Raw genomic sequence first — 21,309 nt, 5'->3', positions numbered from 1 at the left:
TGCAAGGCGGACGTGCTAACCATTGCACCACGGTGGCCCAAGTACATCTGCCAATGCGTAAACTCCACCTTCTCTATAAAGAGTGCGAACATTCCAGGTGCAGATTCGCAGATCATGGTCCTTAAAACGTTTGCGGGGGTCGTCAACTTTTGAGGGATTTGTTTTTCTTTTCTTTCGTTTTTTCATAGTAGGCTGTTTTTCTATGGGAGTGTTACTAACCCGACGCCCAAACTCAAGTTTTTAACGTTCTTATGGGTGAACGCGCGGCACATGTTAGCTCACTACCTTTAACGGGTGTTAAAGGCAGTTTCCCAGGTGACATCACGGGGAGGTCAGTGTCCACTTGAGATGAAAGAGGGACCAAGATAAATCCTGGGCTTTGCCATGTTAAAGCCGGTCAGAACCGTTGCTTGGTATCTTCCATCCCCTACGTCACCCTGAGCGAACGAAAATATACCTCATCGAAATAAATCCGTTAGACCGATGATGTCTTAAAACCAAATGTCCGGCATCTGCCTGGCTGTCTGATGCGTACGATAACCCTCGAATGGAGAAACCTTGTATTGGGTCAACTTTTGAACCTCATAATACTTTTTACAAACTTTGGTCAAGTTCGAAGAATATTTTGATAGGTCTATTTCATCGGGTAACTGCCCACAAACTTTAACATTTTTTCGGCTATGTACAATTTGTGGGCTATTTTGAAAACTTTTGTAGGTAGTTTACAGCTATTTACATATATTTTTTTCGTTTCATCGTAATATTAGTTTCATATTATTGCATAACTCCCGACGGTTAAACGTTATTTTTCGGTTAAGAGCAATGTACAGGCTATTTTATGACCATTTTAAAATGTCTACCGATGGTTGTAGCTAGATACTTTGTTTGAAAAACTTTCATTTTTCGTTATTTTATAAAATGAATAAGTGTTAATGTCAAATACTTAATTATGTTTGTATCGCATGAAATTTATTTTGCTCATGTTTAATGAGATTTCTAATTTGGTGTGATTTTGTAAGTATGTATGTTTGTATACATTTCAAGATTATAAATGACCACATCATTCTAATTTTAGAACCCCTTCGAAAAGAAGACAAATGTTAGTGGCTTTTCCAATGTGGACAACATCTCGAAACAAAAGTTCGCAAACACCCGAGAAATATTCGATAATTTGTTTTGAAAATGTCAAAGGTAAAATAAATTACACTTTTGAATGTCAACAACAAAAATATAAAGATGTGTTCATACAACTACTATACATACATATGAAGAGAAATTTGTTTAAATGCGAAAATAAAAATAAAACATTTTTAAACGGAAATTATTGTAAACATTGTATTTTAGTCCATATTTACATTAAGCAATTTTCCTTGCGGCAATTGTCAGGTTGTCGGGTGAGAGAGGTGAGGCATATATAGATATGGACTTATTTTTGAGTACTGTTTTTGTTAAATAAAATAAAGGAATGCTTTCTATGATATATTATGATAAATATACATACGACAAACAAACAAACAATTAAAAATAAAATAATTAATTGTTTCAATGGTGATGATTGATTTCCAAGTTAACGCAGTGGTAGTCGACAATATGTTCCACTTCTCTTCTTTTCTTTAAAATATTATATATATATATATATATATATATATATATATATATATACATTTATATATTTTTTTTTTTGAAAACTTAATTAAAATTAGAAAAAATACTACTTTTTGAAATTTTTACAATTTTTTTTTTCCTTTATAAATTGCAAATGTATTTGGATACGGAAACACACACACATACACTGACCCTGCAAACATTTTTTCAAATTTTTAATCGCTTAAAGATAATCTGCGATTCGCGGGGAAGATCAATTTAATCGCGGAGGAGCGCGCCTAATGATAACCTGCGAATCGCCGACATAAAGTAACTGTGTCCGGGAAGCGAATCGCGAGGAAGAATCGCAGATTAATCATCTGGAAGATCTTCAGAAGATCAACATGTAAAGAAAAATTAAAAAAGAATAGAACAATTGTTTTTTTGTTTCTTTTATTTGTTGTTTAGTTTTCTGCTTTTCTTTTCTGCTTTGTTATGGTTTTTAATTATTCCTTTATGTTGTGGTTATTTGTTATTGGCACTGTGTACTCAGTACTGTTTCCTCAGTCAATATGTTGTCTTTTGGTTAAACTTTGCAAAACCTGGACATGTGTGGTTTGTCAATACTCATAATATTATACGTGCCATTTATATCAAAGTTCTGAAGAAAGTGTATATGAGAATTATATGCAACAAAATCAAAAATTTTAGTAACAATCATCTGTTGCTCTTCCAGAAGAGTCTTCTGTGATTCCCAACGGCGATCATTTGAAAAATGTAAGAAAAAAATGTAAACAATCACCCAATGATCGCCGTGGGGAATCACAGAAGATTAATCTAAGCGAACAATCTTCCAAAAATTGAAAAAATGTTGGCAGGGGATACATAATTGCTAAGCCGATACAAAAATACACACCTATCACTTTACAAGTTTCACTTAGCGTATGAGTGTTATTGCTACGCAAAGAAATTATTACGTATACGTCATTTTTATACACTCAGCATTTATGCTAACGAGGGAATATACACGTTCATACGGGCAAAATGTACCTCATCGAAATAATGGGTTTAGACCCCAAGTATGTTTGGACGAAATGTGTTTCAGACAATTTAGAGTTGATTTAGCCATGCCCGTTCGTCTGTCTGCCTGTCTGTCTGGCTTTGATTTCTGTTGTAACAACATGTATTCACTGCCCCCCATACGACGGTATAAGTTTCATCAGGGGCAAGTCGATACTTCCTGAGAAAAAGTTTAATTAGTTTAATTTTGAAGATAAGCCATATCGGTCCACTTCTTCAGGTACCTCCCCCACAAAAGTTCAAAAATGTTGGGAAAAATTGCGCGCACGATAACTCTTGATAGGAGTGACCGATTTGGTCCATACTTTACACATCCTAATATATTTACCAGATATAGATCAGGTTCGAATATGGACTATATTTGTCTACTCCTTCTGGTACCTCTCACACACAATTTCGGATAAGTTCCCTTTAAGACATGCTCTCGAATGACTTTAATTTTTGTTGAAGCAACTTGCATTCGATGCCTCATTTACGAAGCTTTTTTCAGGGGCAAGTCCATCATTCTTGAGAAAACAGCCCGAAAGTTGTAAAAAAACCCCTATGGCACCATATGTAGTGGCTGGAGAGCTCGAGCCGAATACTGCGTTAGTCCACACTTTGGATATTGTAATATTTCTTCGACGGGGGTAGGGGATGGAAGATACCAAGCAACGGTCCTGACCGGCTTTAACATGGCAAAGCCCAGGCTATATCTTGGTCCCTCTTTTATCTCAAGTGGACACTGACCTCCCCGTGGTGTCACCTGGGGAACTGCCTTTAACATCCGTTAAAGGTAGTGAGCTAACGTGTGCCGCGCGTTCGCCCATAAGAACGTTAAAAACTTGGGTTTGGGCGTCGGGTTAGTAACCCTCCCCTCGAAAAACAGCCTACTATGAAAAAACGAAAGAAAAGAAAAACAAACCCCTCTAAAGTTGACGAACACCGCAAACGTTTTAAGGACCATGCTCTGTGAATCTGCACCTGGAATGTTCGCACTCTTTATAGAGAAGGTGCAGTCTTCGCATTGGCAGACGTACTTGAAAAGTACAAGGCCGATATTACTGCCATACAGGAAATACGATGGATTGGAAAAGGCGTCACAACAACACCTAAAGGTGACGCACTGTATTATAGTTGCCATGACGTAAAGCATGAGTTTGGTTGCGGGTTCGTAGTTAGTCGGAGACTGAAACATCTGGTATCCAGCTTCACCCCAGGGAATGAAAGACTTGCTGCAATTCGAATAAAACCTAACTTCTTCAACATCAGCTTTATTTGCGCTCATGCTCCCACTGAGGACAAGGACGAACAGACCAAAGATATTTTTACGAGCGCTTAGAAGAAACTTTTGACCGTTGACCTGCCCATGACATTAAAATTATACTAGGCGATTTTAATGCCAAAATTGGAAAGGAGAATATCTTTGGCCCAACAGTCGGAAAATTCAGTCTCCACAGTGAAACATCTTACAATGGTATGAGGCTGATAGACTTTGCTGCCGCAAAAAACGTGGTAGTTAGCAGTACCAGATTTAAGCATCTTGATATTCATAACGGGCACCTGGCTGTCGCCAGATCAAAGAACAAGAAATCAAATTGATCACGTTGTGATAGATAGAAGACATGCATCAAGCGTGTTGCAGCAAAGGTACGTATCAGATTAAACGTAGCCAACAAAGTGCGAACAGACACAACACGGAAGTTGGACATCGGTAAGCTGCAATCACAACAGATAGCCACAGTATATTTCACTCAACTGGCCCAACTGCTTAATCAAAGCACTCCTCGTCCCGGTAACATATCAGGGCAGTGGCAAAACATTCCCCACTCCATGTAAACAGCCGCAAAATCAGTACTTGGATACCAGAGACCTCCACCAAGGAATCCATGGTATGACCAGGAGTGTCGTGCTGATACCGAAGAGAAAAATGCGGCATATAGGGCTACTTTATAATCCGTAGCAACGCGTAGCGCACGAGAGAGATATCGGGAGAAAAGGAGAGAGGAGAAACGTCTTTTCCGCAGGAAAAAGAGAAAGATGGAAAAGCGGGATTGTGAACAAATCGAGATGTACAGGAGCCAGAATGAAGTGCGAAAATTCTACCAAAGAGTGAAACATCAAACTCTGATGGCTTTGGAACTGGCACATCCTCCTGTAGAGACCAGCAAGGTAATCTGGTAACTGATACACATAGTGTGCTAAGGACATGGAAAGAGCACTTTTCCATACTGTTGGTATCCAATTGTAGCGAAGTCGACGAAGATACCACAGATCCAATCCCAGAAGATGGTATTGAATGTATACCACCCGGTCAAGATGAGGTAAAGACAGCAATAAACCGGCTGTAGAATAATAAGGCAGTAGGAGCTGATGTCCTACCAGCCGAGCTGTTTAAAATCGGAGGCGACACGCTGACAAGGTGTATGCAATAGCTAGTTAGCTCCATCTGGCAGGAGGAACGAGTACCCGACGACTGGAACCTGAGCATCCTGTGTCCCGCCCATAAGAAAGGAGAAAAGACTTCATGCTCCAACTATAGAGGCACAGGTCTTCTCCCTATCGCCTAAAAGATAGTGTCATGAATATTGAGCGAACGACTAAAGCCCATGGTCAACAAAATAATTGGACCATACCAATGCGGCTTTAGACCAGGCAAGTCCACCATTGACCAGATATTTACCCTGCGGCAAATCGTGGAGAAGACCCAAGAGATCCAGATCGACAACTACCACCTTTTTGCCGATTATAAAGCAGCCTTCGACAGTCCGCTACGTTCAAAGGTATTCCAAGCAATGTCTGAATTTGGTATCCCCCCAAAGCTCATTCGGCTTTGTAAAATGACTCTAACTGACACAAGATCTTAAGTTAAAATAGGAAAGAACCTCTCCGAAGAGTTTTTTACTAAAAAAAGGTTTCAGGCAAGGATACAGTCTTTCGTGTGATCTTTTCAACATCCTGCTAGAAAAGGTTATACGACAGACAAACTTCAAAAGAAGTTGCACAATCTACACCAATAGCCACATGTTACTTGCTTATGCTGATGATATAGACATCATGGGACGATCAGTAAAAGAAGTAACCAATACCTTTATGAAGGTCGAAGGAGAATCTGCTAAAGTGGGTCTGGCGGTAAACGGCGAAAAGACCAAGTTGATGGCGTCGACGCGCAATGCGTTCTTTGAGATCGGACCAACTGTTGAAGTTGGTTCCTATAATTTTGAGGTAGTAAAAGACTTCGTATGGGTGCCACCGTGGTGCAATGGTATGCACACTCGCCTTGCACGCTAAAGGTCGTGGGTTCGATTCCCAGGCAACATCAAATTTTCAACGGTGGCAAAATACCCCTCAGTGATGTGGCGACATTTCCTGAGTATTTCAGCCTTGTAAAACTTCTCTGCTAGTGGTGTCTTAGGACACGCCGTTCGGACTCGGCAATAAACAGTAGGTCCCATATCATTGAGCTAATAATTGATATGAGAGAAGTCTCCTATATCCCATCTGGGATGTTTGTGGAACAATTATTATTAAAAGACTTCGTATACCTCTGCACCGCGGTAAACACAACAAAGTACAAGGTGGCGCAAAAGTAATCCTCCATTCGATAGTAAACATATTGAAACTTAGGAAATCAAAAAAATTAGATCAAAATATTGGAAGGTGTGGGCGTGGTGTGCCCCTAAAATACGAACATTTTCCCCATTTTTTGGGAAATACGTAATTTTTGCAAATTTCTGAAGAAAGACGTAGCTATTCATCGGAAACTATAACTATATAAGATGTGTTCGTTGTTTTTTTGTAAGGTAGGTGACCTTTCAAAATCGTTTTAACAGATTACCGTAGCGTTTACACAACATGAGCTATTTTATTTTTCTTCAGGTACTAAATTTAATGAAATTTCAAATTTAGTGGACTAGAACGTTTGTGGAACAACATGTTTCACAGGAAGATGTCCGAGAGTCTCCTCTTTCAGTCCATATATACTTTTGTACCCGTCCCGTTCCGTCCGTTTAACACTTTTTTTCAATTTATTGAAATTACATGGGTAAAAATGTGTGTTTTCTATACTGTTTCCATATGAATTACAGCTTTTTGAGACAAATTAACATTTTTTTGAGTATATGAGTTTTTATACGAGTTATTAAGTTTTATAAAAACCCAAGAAGCAATTTTTTTTTATTTTTTGGAAAAAAAATAATTAATTTTTTATATTTTTTTTACAATTTTTTGAAAACAATTATTTTTTCGACATTTTTTTCAATTTTTTTTTTAGTTTTTTGGTAATTTTAATGTTTATTTGTTGGTGTTTGACCATCTTTTATACATTGGAAGATATAAAAACTCATATTTTGATGAAAAATAGTTAAAAACTCAAAAGTTTAACTTTGACCTTGAATTTCTCTGCAACTACCAGACCTAATTTGACCCCTCATAATTCGTCTGAATGCTGATTGTGTTATCTGTCTAACAAAAAATAAATATGAAAATGTCTCTATTCGTTCAAAAGTTACAGAATTTTGACCATGAAAAAACGATTCTGCACCACTGTGCGCCGTCGACATCAACCAGACGACGTGCCACGCAAATGGGTATCAGTCGACGGTTCTTTTTGCCACAACTTGATGAATTGGGATTGGAAAACATGTGGTTCCAACAGGGCGGTGCAACGGCACACACTGCACGTGCCACAACCGATACGCTGAAGGATGCATTTTCCGGGCGCCTAAGCTCCCGTTTTGGCAATTTGCACTGGACAGCAAGATCGCCTGATTTGACCGCTCCAGACTTCTTTTTGTGGGGGCTTTTTGAAGTCGCGGGTTTATGTCAACAAGCCTCAGACTCTTTCAGCTCTTACCGTGAAGAATGTGAGGACCTATCGCCGGAAGTTTCAGCCAAAGTGATGAAAAATGCCATAAAAAGGCCTCAAATGACAATAAACTGTGGCTGCGGCCATTTATCTGACATCATATTCTCGACTTGATGCAAAAAAAAATTAAAAGATCAAATAAAAATAATTCACAAAAAGAATCAAAGTTTTTCATTTTTTTAAATTACAGCCAAAAAACATCGGAAGTTTACTTTTGCACCACCTTCTACATCAGTTGTGAAATAAAACGAAGAATTGTATTGGCCAACAGATGCTACTTTGGCTTAAGTAAGCACTTCAAAAACAAAGCCACAACTCGTCAAACAAAAATAACGCTTTACAAAACACGGATACTACGCGTGCTGATGTATGGTTCCGAAGCCTGGGTACTTGCGCAACCAGATAAGGCAGTGCTTGACGTGTTTGAGAGAAAAATTCTTCGAAAGATCTGCTCACAACATCTTCTGTATGAATTTGTAACGAGAAAACATCAATAAGATATTTATGGTGTCAAATCACAACGGACAATCTGGATAAAAATTGTAAAATATGGCCTAAACCCTATATCAAAAACAAAGGCTGCTAAGAATGTTTTATGTTATGGTTACAGATTTCTTTTATTCAGAGACCCATAGTGAAATTGGATTTAGAATATTTCTTTCTTTAACAATATCCCCAAAAAGTGAAGGATTTTGTTAGATTTTGATCCACTAGGGAATTATGTAAAATTAACAGTCCAAAATTAAAACAAATAATTTCATGCTAAAATGTATAAATTTGTAGTATAATTTTTCTAAGAAAATGCTATAGCTAGATATATGGTTTATTTCGAAACTCATAGTAAAATTTTGTGTAGAATTTTTCATCTCTTGACACTTTTCACCTAGAACCAAGTTTTATATTACTTTCATGTATCAATTCGAAAAAAGAAGGAAAAAAATTTCATAAAAAAAAAATTGCGAAATATTTTCATGTTTTTTTTCAGCAAAATTGATACTGATATTTTTATGATATATAATGTAGATATACATTTCATTTCTTTGGCGACCCATAGTGAAATTTGATGAAGAAAATTTTTGTCTTTGACGTCATCTCTCTAAAGTTATGTTTTGTGGGACAATTTTGAATAAACTCAGATGAAGTCTGACTTTAACCCTAAAACGTGTTTTTCATTTTTAAAGATTCCTGGCGATTAGATAAGATTTACAGATTTGGTGTATTCTGAGACCTATAGTAAAATTTTATGGCGAACAATTTTGTAAAATATTTGTATTTGATATGATCACATTTTAAAGGAGTTTTTGAAACATTTTCGGAAAAAGGACCAAAAAGACCTCTTTGGCGAACAGCATGAGGGTTAAAAGTTCTAACAAATACATTCCCTACATCCTCCTCTATAAAGTTTCCCAAGACACTATATACCTAAAATACAAGGAGTCCAAGATACCTTAACTCGAATATTTCGAAAAAACTAGAAATGGGCGGAACTTGTCCCGCCTACTTTGGTTACTTTCCGATGTAAACTTTGAAAACGCCGATACACGTATCTTATATTTTTAGCTCTACTTTCATAATCTACTCAGTTTTCCTTGTCATTTTTGTTGTTGTCACACAGTGTTATTAAAAACGTCTATTGCGATCTCTTCCAACCGAGAGGAACAATCATAGTTGACGGTGTGCAATGTTGGATATGTTATTGGAGACAAAAAATCATCCAAAGTGCTGCTAAAGCAGCTGGATGAATCCAAAGTCGAAAATCCGAAGCCTGCAATTGGACAGAGTGGCCCGGCTACTGAAGCCAGACAAGAATGCCAGCGATAATAATTGCCAGCAATGAACAGACTGTGTCACAGAAAGGTGGCGGTAACATTGGAACCGATAAAAGCATTTGATAAGATCAGTTATGCCCAGCTGTTCGAGGATGTACTCACGTCATTTCTGAACTTGGAATTAAAGGCAGAGCCGAATCAATAAAATAACAACAAATAAATGTGTATAGGGGGTGACGTAGGAGATGGAAGATACCAAGGAACGGTCCTGACCGGTTTTAACGTGGCAAAGCCCAGGATTTATCTTGGTCCCTCTTTCATCTCAAGTGGACACTGACCTACCCGTGGTGTCACCTGAGGACCTGCCTTTAACACCCGTTAAAGGTAGTGAGCTAAAATGTGCCGCGCGAGTTAAATGCAAAAATAACAAACTCCGTTTTAAAAGTTTTAAGTGTTAATTTATTTGCAGTGGTCTTAAGACTAATTTTAAAAATCATATTTTTAATAGTTTGTCATTTAATTTAGCGAAGGCTTTTTGCTTTTTGGTTGCGGATTTGTAGTTGGTCGGAGGTTAAAACATCTTGTCTCCAGCCTCACCCCAATGAATGAAAGACTTGCTGCAATTCGATTAAAATCTAAATTCTTTAACATCAGCTTTATTTGCGCTCATGCTCCCACTGAAGACAAGGACGAACAGACCAAAGATATATTTTACGAGCGCCTAGAAGAAACTTATGACTGTTGCCCAGCCCATGACATTAAAATTATACTAGGCGATTTTAATGCCAAAATTGGAAAGGAGAATATCTTTGGCCCAGTCTCCACAGTGAAACATCTGACAATGGTATGCTGCTGATAGACTTTGCAGCTGCAATAAACATGGTAGTTAGCAGTACCAGATCTCAATACTCATAAGGGCACCTGGCCATCGCCAGATCAAAGAACAAGAAATCAAATTGATCACGTTGTGATAGATGGAAGACATGCATCAAGCGTGTTGGATGTACGATCGTTCCGAGGTGCAGATATAGACTCGGACCACTACCTTGTTGCAGCAAAGGTACGTACCAGATTAAAAGTAGCAAACAGAGTGCGAACAGACACAACACGGAAGTTGGACATCGGTAAGCTGCAATCACAACAGATAGCCACAGCATATTCCACTCAACTGGCCCAACTGCTTAATCAAAGCACTCCTCGTCCCGATAACATATCAGGACAATGGCAAAACATTGCCCACTCCATGCAAACAGTCCCAAAATCAGTACTTGGATACCAGAGACCTCCGCCAAGGAATCCATGGTATGACCAGGAGTGTCGTGCTGCTACCGGAGAGAAAATTTGGCAAATAGGGCTACTTTACAATCAGTAGCAACGCGTTGCGCACGATAGAGGTATCGGGAGAAAAGGAGAGAGGAGCAACGTCTTTTCCGCAGGAAAAAGAGAGAGATGGAAAGGCGGGGGTGTGAACAAATCGAGATGTACAGGAGACAGCATGAAGTCCGAAAATTCTATCAAAGAGTGAAACATCAAACTGCCACATCCTCCTATAGAGACCAGCAAGGTAATCTGGTAACTGATGCAGATGGTGTGCTCAGGATATGGAAAGAACATTTTTCAAAACTATTGGTATCCAATTGCAGCGAAGACGACGAAGATACCACAGATCCAATCCCAGAAGATGGTATTGAATGTATACCATCCGGCCAAGATGAGGTAAAGACAGCAATAAACCGGCTGAAGGATAATACGGCAGCAGGAGCTGATGGCCTACCAGCCGAGCTGTTTAAAACCGGAGGCGACACGCTGATAAGGTGTATGCATCAGCTAGTTAGCTCTATCTGGTAGGAAGAACAAGTACCCGACGACTGGAACTTGAGCATCCTGTGTCCCGTCCATAAGAAAGGAGAAAAGACTTTATGCTACAACTATATGGGCATAAGTCTTCTCCCTATCGCCTACAAGATAGTGTCAGGGATATTGTGCGAACGACTAAAGCCCATGGTCAGCGAAATAATTGGACCATACCAATGCGGCTTTAGACCTGGCAATTCCTCCATTGACCAGATATTTACCCTGCGGCAAATCCTGGAGAAGACCCTAGAGATGCAGATCGACACCCACCACTTTTTTGTAGATTATAAAGCAGCCTTCGACAGCCCGCTACGTTCAAAGATATTCCAAGTCATGTCTGAATTTGGTATCCCCGCAAAGCTAATTCGCCTTTGTAAAATGACTCTAACTGAAACAAGATCTTCAGTTAAAATAGGAGATAACCTCTCCGAAGAGTTTTGTACAAAAAGAGGTTTCAGGCAAGGAGACAGCCTTTCGTGTGATCTTTTCAACATCCTGCTAGAAGAGTTTATACGAAAGGCAAACGTCAAAAGAAGTGGCACAATCTACAACAATAGCCACATGTAACTTGCTTATGCTGATAATATAGACATCATGGGATGATCAGTAAAGGAAGTAACCGATACCTTTATGAAGGTCGAAAGAGACTCTGCTAAAGTGGGTCTGGCGGTAAACAGCGAGAAGGCCAAGTTGATGGTGTCGACGCGCAATGCGTCCATTGAGATTGGACCAACGGTTGAAGTTGGTTCCTATAATTTTGAGGTAGTAAAAGACTTCGTATGGGTGCCACCGTGGTGCAATGGTATGCACACCCGCCTTGCACGCTAAAGGTCGTGGGTTCGATTCCCAGGCCAGGCAACATCAAATTTTTAACGGTGGCAAAATACCCCTCATTTCCTGAGTATTTCAGCCTTGTAAAACTTTTCTGCTAGTGGTGTCTTAGGACACGCCGTTCGGACTCGGCAATAAACAGTAGGTCCCATATCATTGAGCTAATATGAATCGGGGTGCACTCATTGATATGAGAGAAGTCTCCTATATCCCATCTGGGATGTTTGTGGAACAATTATTATTATATTATTATTAAAAGACTTCATATACCTCGGCACCGCGGTAAACACAACAAAGTACAAGGTGGCGCAAAAGTAATCCTCCATTCGATAGTAAACATATTGAAACTTAGGAAACCAAAAAATTAGATCAAAATATTGGAAGGTGTGGGCGTGGTGTGCCCCTAAAATACGAACATTTTCCCCATTTTTCAAAAACTCACATTTTGTTAAAAAATAATTAAAAACTCAAAAGTTTAACTTTGACCTTGAATTTCTCTCCAACTACCAGACCTAATTTGACCGATCATAATTCGTCTGAATGCTGATTGTGTTATCTGTCAAAAATAACGCTCTACAAAACACTGATACTACCCGTGCTGATGTATGGCTCCGAAGCCTGGGTACTTGCGCAAACAGACATGGCAGTGCTTGGTGTGTTTGAGAGAAAAATTCTTCGAAAGATCTACGGACCAATCTGCGTTGACGGTGAATATCGACGTCGTATGAACCACGAGCTGTATCTGCTGTACAACGAAATCAATGTTGTTAAACGTACGAGATGCAGCGATTGCGTTGGCAAGGCCATATCATAAGAATGAGCGATGATAACCCCGCTAAAAAGGTGTATAAACACGGACCGCTTGGCGGTGCACGCAGAATTGGCAGGCCAAGGAATAGATGGCGCAAACAAGTGGATGATGAGATGAAAAGGCGCGGTATTCCAGAAAGCGAAGCAACAAATAGAGAGAATTGGAGATCTTTTCTTAGTTCGGCCAATAGAACAAAAGTTTTGTAATGGGCCAGCTAAGTAAGTAAGTAAGTTATCTGTCTAACAAAAAATAAATATGAAAATGTCTCTATTCGATCAAAAGTTACAGAATTTTGACCATGAAAAAACGATTCTGCACCACTGTGCGCCGTCGACATCGACCAGACGACGTGCCACGCAAATGGGTATCAGTCGACGGTTCTTTTTGCCGCAACTTGATGAATTGTGATTGGAAAACATGTGGTTCCTACAGAACGGTGCAACGGCACACACTGCACGTGCCACAACCGATATGTTTAAGGATGCATTTTCCGGGCGCCTAATCTCCCGTTTTGGCGATTTCCATTGGACAGCAAGATCGCCTGATTTGACCGCTCCAGACTTCTTTTTGTGGGGCTTTTTGAAGTCGCGGGTTTATGTTAACAAGCCTTAGACTCTTTCAGCTCTTAAATACAATATCCGTGAAGAATGTGAGGACCTATCGCCGGAAGTTTTGGCCAAAGTGATGAAAAATGCCATAAAAAGGGCTCAAATGACAATAAACTGTGGCGGCGGCCATTTATCTGACATCATATTCTCGACTTGATGCAAAAAAAATTAAATAAAAATAATAATAAAAATAATCCACAAGAAGAATCAAAGTTTTTAATTTTTTTTAAATTACCGCCAAAAACATCGGAAGTTCACTTTTGCGCCACCTTGTGAAATAAAAAGAAGAATTATAGTGGCCAACAGATGTACGATGATGAACGATGATGAACCCGCTAAAAAGGCGTATAAATTCGAGCCACATTGCGGTGCACGCAGTATTGGCAGGCCAAAGAATAGATGGCACAAACAAGTGGATGAAGAGATGACAAGGCGCGGTATTCCAGAAAACGGAGCACTAAACAGAGAGAATTGGAGATCTTTTCTTAGTTCTGTCTATGGAACAAATTTTCTGTAATGGGCCAGCTAAGTAAGTAAGTAATGGGCCACAATAATGTAGCAAAGATATCAGCAGACAACTTTCTGGAACATACGAAATGTCTGTGACCGGTTCTTAAATGTGAAAAGAGCCAACAACTTTGAAAATATTCGATTTTTATACTTTTTTCTCCGATTCCGGTCCAGAAGATACCGAACCGCCCAAAAATTAACGATACAGTCAACTACAAAAATGTGCCTAAGATTTCAATAAACAACTTTCTAGAACATGAAATGATTCTAGGAACGGTTCTTCAAGCTGAAATCGTTTGCTTCAATTTTTATCGGTTTGATATCTGTGGACTAAAATCAGAGAAAAAATTAAAAGGGAAATTTGACCTTGACGATTTTGACCTTGAAGGTGAGATTGAATGGATTTTATGTGTTCACAATTATTATTCTTTAAGACGAGAGCTACAACTTTTCTTCTACGAGTGAATCCAAATTCTTAGCGGTTTAGAAGATATGTGCCTGACAAAATGATCCCTTTTGACATCAAGGCCTCAGGTATTTGGTGGCCCATAACCGCGAAAATTGAAGTGATAGAGAAAAACACCGGGACACGTATCTTCTTACTTTTGGTCTTCTAACACGCTGCGGTGTCAGAGTATGGTTAATAATTTTCGTGTCGCACAGTGTTAATTTAAAGAAATTAATATTTAAAAAAAAATGTTCAACTTACCTTCACATATATAACCTTGTCCAATCAATCCGAACCACAATATATCCGAACAATGATGACAATATGTTGGCTTATGGAAATTCTTCTTTACGAACGTGTGTCCACCATCCGCCATTTTGCGCACAATCGAGTCCATGAAGAAATCGCTACTGGGATCGTTGTTGTTGCTGTTGACGTCGATGTTCGTCGTGGTCTTCTCCAGTGGAGTTTTCCAACAGAGATTCCCAACAATTAACAACAAATAGAAGGCAACGATCCAAGCAGTAGTGGTGGTGGTGGTGGTGGTGGTGCCGGCGGTGCTCTTGGCAAACAACGACGACGATCCACAATTCCAAAAAATGCCTGAAGAAGGAATTGTTGATGTTTGTTGGTGTCGCTTCGATTTCTGGTGGTGCTGGCGATGTTGATGGTCCTGGTGGTAGTGGTGGTGGTGATGCTTCGACTGCTTCTGCGCTTGTAGGTGTCTGTTATTTATGTCTGCCGTTTTGGTTTTTGTTATTTTTGAACGTTCCAAGTTGACTCAAGAATCGAATTTGTTGTAAACAGCTAATCGGGGGAAAACGTTAGCTTACGATTTCCCACAAAAAAGGATGCAAGAGTTTTAGGCAATTTCTTTGTAATTTGCTTTAGAAGCTTTTTTGTTTTGTTACTTGTTTGTCTGCTGCTGCTAATTAGTTGTTTGTGTAGTTTTTGGACAAGGAACCAATTTGTTGCTGTGTTTGTTTGTTGCTGTTTTTTTTTTAGTTCAATAGCAATAGGTGATATTTGAATAGTTGTGGCTGTTGTTGAATTAGTTGTTGCTGCTTCTGCTTCTCCTCCTGCTTCTCTTGTTGTTGTTGACAATGTTGTACTAGTTGCTGTTGCTGCTGCTGTTTTTGTTGTTGTTGTATATCAAAGGTGGGATTGGTTAATTTAATTTCTTTTGTTTCTGCTATTAAATTCCTGGACAAAAACGACCACCAACAACGTTTCTTCGATTGGACAGAGAATTTTATTGTTCTGCTGCTGCTGTTGCTGCTAATGCCAGCCGATGATGATGCGACAATTTTCAACAATTTTGCAATCTCAACTTCATCAATTCGATTGTTGTCGCCCTGGTCTTTGTGATTTTCGGGTATTTCTTCTATGCCGTCATTAAAGGTTTCGTAATGGTGTTGCTGTTGTTGTTGTCTTTGCAAATCCGGCTTTTTGTATGACAATTGCTGCTGCTGTTCGTATCGTACCGCTGGAGAAATTGTCATCAATGACGGCATTTTTCATTTTTTCTCCTTGGACAACATTCAAACTTCATCCAGACATTTGTAAGCGACTGGCTGATGATGATGGTCGATAGCATTTGACATTTACCATTGACTATTTACTGATGTTGTTGTTCGTTTGCTTTTTTTGTTATTGTTGTTATTTATATTTGTTGTTATATTTTAGTTTGTTGTGTTTTTGTTGTTTTTAATATTTTTTTTAAGCAGAACTTAGTTACATTTTTACATATACATATATATAGATTTACTATAGTTACTTCTTGTATTTTGATCATTTAGTTACTCTTTGGGCATATTTTATAGTGTAGTGTTCTATGGTGGGAGGAGGGAGGAGAAAGAAAATATTTTGTTAATAAGTGTGATTATCAACAGTGGCAAAAAAACTGAACATTCGTTGTTTTAGATATTATCACAAGGCAGCAAGCATTTTTACAAACATAAATGGTTCGGAAAAATAAATCCCCAAATATTTCATAGTATTGACAAAATGAAACATGTTAAAACAGCATTTTGAAAGATGTTATCCAATACCGCTACACTCAATAAGTTACACATATCAGTTTTAACCATGATCTGCGAATCTGCACCTGGAACGTTCGCACTCTATATAGAGAAGGCATTGGCAGATGTATTTGAAAAAACGAGGCCGACATTACCGCCATACAGGAAATACGATGGAATGGGAAAGGCGTCACAACAACACCTAAAGGTGACAATTTTTTTCCAATTGCTCTGATTTCCGATTTTTTCTGAGATTTTCTGAATATTTTTTTGGTATTTTGCCGATTTCTCTAATTTCTCCTAGAAATTTGACAGATTTTCTTAGAGTTTTTTTAAGAATCTCTGCACATTTTCTGATGTATCTTAGAATCTTCGTTCCGAATTCGTTCCGATTTCTAATCGATTTTCTAAGGGATGTTTTTGTTTAGTTGTTATCGAAAAACAAAGTTATTGTTTATGAAATTCGCATATACAATTTTTAGTTTTTTAATATAAATTCAACATATAATAACACTGTGCAACAAAATTCAATTTTTTTCAAAATGAGGGGAAAAATCGAGTAGATTATGAAAGTAGAGCTAAAAATATGAGATACGTGTATCGGCGTTTTAAAAGTTTACGTCGGAAAGTAACCAAAATAGGCGGGGCAAGTTCCGCCCATTTTTAATTTTTTCGAAATATTCGAGTTAAGATATCTTTGAATCCTTGCATTTCAGGTATATAGTGTCTTTGGCAATTTTACAGAAGAGTATGTGGGCAATAGTTTTGTTAAAAATTTTAACCCTCATGCGGTTCATCAAAGGGGTCTTTTTTGTCCTTTTTTCAAAAACTCCTTAAAAATGTGATTGTATCAAATCCAAATATTCTACAAAATTGTTCGCCATAAAATTTTACTATAGGTCTCAGAATACACCAAATCTGTAACTCTTGTCTAATCGCCAGGAATCTCTAAAAATGAAAAACACGTTTTAGGGTTAAAGTCGGACTTCATCTGAGTTTATTTAAAATTGTCCCACAAAACATAATTTTAGAGAGATGATGTCAGAGACAAAAGTCTTCTTCGTCAAATTTCACTATGGGTCACCAAAGAAATGAAATGTCTATTTACATTTTATAGCATGAAAATATCAGTTACTTTCCGACGTAAACTTTTAAAACGCCGATACACGTGTCTCATATTTTTAGCTCTACTTTCATAATCTAATCGATTTTCCTCGTCATTTTTTTTTTGTTGTCGCACAGTGTAATTGAAGCTAGTATTGATAGCTTCAAGTTACACGTTCACATTGTTCTACTATTAATCACCAAATGATAACAACAGGAAAATCATTAGAACGTTTGAAATTTAGAAAGAAAATTGTCTCCAAGTGGGGTTTGTTGTGTTTATATCAAAGGCATCAGTAGTGCGATTCTGTAACTCCTTAACGACAAAATTAACGACGAATGTCGGTAGTTAACGATAATTTTCGGTAAGTGCTATTCTGTATACCAATTTTAACGATTTTGGTCGGTAAATTTTGTCGATAACTACCGAAAATTATTGTTAAGTTAACAACCAAAAAAAAGTAGTTGTTAAGTCTTAACGACAGTACATTGTTTCAGTATTTTGCAGATTTCTTTTAACAACGGCGTTTTTATATGAACATATATTATGTTAATAAGGAGGGTACACGAGATAAATTCCACCTTATTGAGAAAAATCTTCTTAAGGCATTTACATAAGGGTTAACTATGTAGGATAACATGGGGCAGCTTCGCCATTGTGCTTTCGCCAGTGCCGATTTTATTGAAGCTGCATAAAGATAAGCATTGATTCATGTAGAATCAATTAAATCGGCACTGGCGAAGGCCCAACAGTGGCGAAGCTGCGAAGCTTATTAAAGAAGGAAAACGTTTGCTAAAGCTTCAAATGAACTCAAGTGTGGTACTGTTATAAAAGACCTATACCAATGCCCTTAACACCATTTTTCTACGAGACCAAAACGTGCATAGTATTGCTATAACCTACTTTGTTCTGTAGTAGTATTATAGATTCAAACTCAGCATCACAAATAATCAGATTGCTAAAATTGGCGTATATGTTCGGATTTCCGAACTTTTCATACTCTCCGCTATGAGAAATTCCATTTAATGTGAGCGTGAAATGAATATGTGAATATATAAACTCAAATGACGGTAACGTGGATCCACGTACATCATTAAGCCATGTCAAATTTCAAATCTTAATATTCCTATGGCAAAATTAACTCTTAGTTTTATTGCGGTGTTAAAAATTTCTTGATCTGTACATGCATAAAAATACAATTCACTTCACTTTTGACCAATGATTCTGATTACACTGTCCTGCCCACTTCAAACATATAACGCCTTGCCGAGCTATTACGTGGATGCGAATGACATGTTTATTCATATTCTGGAATAAAACCACGAAAATCTATGACATTTATTTACCTCCTAGAAGTACATGCATACATACACTTGACGCTTTAGAAGTTGAAAGTACATTTGTGTTACGCATTGTTGGGATACTTGCAGATACTTATGTTTGGCGCATTTCTTCAAAAAGTGTATCTTTTTTCCTCCCTTACGCGTTTTATGCCTGTATTTGCGAAGAAATAATATTTTTAATTCAAAAATACATTAATAAATATCAAAATATAATATTTGACAATTTGCCTTTCTATCGATATTCGTCGGTATGTGATAACGATTTCTACAATCGTTAACATAAAGTTACAGAATAACACATTCGTTAACTCAACCGAATATTTTTGTTAACTACCGATGTCGGTTCGTTATTAAAAAAAGTTACAGAATCGCACTACAGAGGCCAATAATTTTTTCAGAAAATCTAAATTTTTCTTCGAAAATTTTCAGAATTTCTTTTCGAATTCGAACCGATTTTCTTAAGGAAATCTAAACTTTCCACCGAATTTTCCAGATTTTTTTTCGAATTCGGACCGAATTTTGTCAGAAAATTTGATTTTTTTTCTCCGAATTTTTAAAGAATTTACCTTCGAATTTGGACCGGATTCGTTGCGAAACTCTAATATTTTTTTAGAATTTCCTTTGAAAATTCTTTCCGAATTCGGTGAACATGTCCATATAACTTTCGTACCGAATTCAATAAGAATTCGGCTCTACTGTAGAGCGATTCTCTAACTCATTTTTTGAGTTACCGACAAAAATCGGTAATATTAAAACGCAAAATTATGAATGAAAAGTTCAAATAAAAGTTGACAACACTGTTGCTATCGGTAGAACTTTACGACTACTTTTTATTGGTCGCTAACTTACCGAATAATATCGCTAATTACCGAAATTAAAAGCATTTTAATTTTACCGATTTTTGTCGGTTACTCAAAAAATGAGTTAGAGAATCGCACTACTAAATCGAAATTTTTTTCAGAAATTCTGTCCGAATTCGGGACAAAATGTAAGCTGGGATGACACAAAGCATGAGTTTGGTTGCCGATTTGTAGTTGGTGGGAGGTTAAAACATCTGCTGCTCGCTGCAATTCGATTAAAAGCAAAAATTCTTCAACATCAGCTTTATTTGCGCTCATGCTCCCACTGAAGAAAGGACGAACAGACCAAAGATATATTTTACGAGCGGTTAGAAGAAACTTATGCCTAATAGGCAAAATTTTCAAATAAAAATCAGCTTGAGCCAGGCTGGGGTTCGAACCCACGTCCTTGAAAAAAGTGTTGTCACGGCGTGTTACTGTTCAGAACCAAACTCATAATTTTCAAAGGCAACGCTAAGCGTTTGTCATGAAAGCCATACAAAGATTTGAACAAAAAATTCAACTTTGTAAAAAACAAATTACATTTGAAAGAGGAAAAATGTTAGATGATAGCGGAGCCGCCCCACAATCGATGTGTCTGAGGAGCCTTCCTAAACCAAAGGCGAAACATGTCATGTCACACAGTGGTGGTTGTGTGGGTTCGTATCGTCGGCTTTCCTTTTTCAAAAAGCATCTAGGTCAGTAAGCTCGTCTCTAACGAGAAATTAATTAGAAACTTAAGACCGTTGCCCTGCCCATGACATTAAAATTATACTAGACGATTTTAATGCCAAAATTGGAAAGGAGAATATCTTTGACCCAACAGTCGGGAAATTCAGTCTCCACAGTGAAACATCTGACAATGGTATGAGGCTGATAGACTTCGCAGCTGCAAGAAACATGGTATTTAGCAGTACCAGATTTAAGCATTTCGATATTCATAAGAGCACCTGGCTGTCGCCAGATCAAAGAACAAGTAATCAAATTGATCATGTTGTGATAGATGGAAGACATTCATCGAGCGTGTTGGATGTACGATCGTTCCGAGGCGGACCACTACCTTGTTGCAGCAAAGGTACGTACCCGTCTAAACGTTGCAAATAAAGCACGAACAGACACAACGCGGAAGTTGGACATCGATAGGCTGCAAACACAACAGATAGCCACAGCATATTCCACTCAACTGGCCCAATTGCTTAATCAAAGCACTCCTTGTCCCGCTAACATATCAGGACAATGGCAAAACATTGTCCACTCCATGTAAACAGCCGCAAAATCAGTACTTGGATACCAGAGACCTCCACCAAGGAAGCCATGGTATGACCAGGAGTGTCGTGCTGCTACCGAAGAGAAAAATGCGGCATATAGGGCTACTTTACAATCAGTAGCAACGCGTAGCGCACGAGAGAGATATCGGGAGAAAAGGAGAGAAGAGAAACGTCTTTTCCGCAAGAAAAAGAGAGAGATGGAAAAGGGGGAGTGTGAACAAATCGAGATGTACAGGAGACAGAATGAAGTCCGAAAAGTCTATCAAAGAGTGAAACATCAAACTGATGGCTTTGGAACTGGCACATCCTCCTGTAGAGACCAGCAAGTTAATCTGGTAAGTGATACATATAGTGTGCTAAGGATATGAAAGGAACATTTCTCCATTCTGCTG

At 38.2% G+C, this 21,309-nt stretch overlaps 1 protein-coding gene across 25 annotated transcripts in view; it reads right to left on the bottom strand.

The window, feature by feature from the left end:
• The window catches only part of LOC141389243 (diacylglycerol kinase theta), a 140,167-nt gene that overhangs the window by 91,712 nt on the left and 27,146 nt on the right, over positions 1–21,309 (bottom strand). For all 25 annotated transcript variants that reach the window (XM_073960513.1, XM_073960516.1, XM_073960508.1 and 22 more), the window contains exon 2: positions 14,603–16,173. In XM_073960513.1, coding sequence (XP_073816614.1) covers positions 14,603–14,738 — 136 coding nt within the window. In that variant the 5' untranslated portion in view covers positions 14,739–16,173. The remainder of the gene's footprint in view (positions 1–14,602; positions 16,174–21,309) is intronic.

Source organism: Musca autumnalis, unplaced genomic scaffold (assembly GCF_047663935.1).
Source record: "Musca autumnalis isolate F117 unplaced genomic scaffold, ASM4766393v1 scaffold_1, whole genome shotgun sequence".
NCBI classification, from domain to species: Eukaryota; Metazoa; Arthropoda; class Insecta; order Diptera; family Muscidae; genus Musca; species Musca autumnalis.
This window is presented reverse-complemented; position numbering and strand designations above follow the sequence as displayed.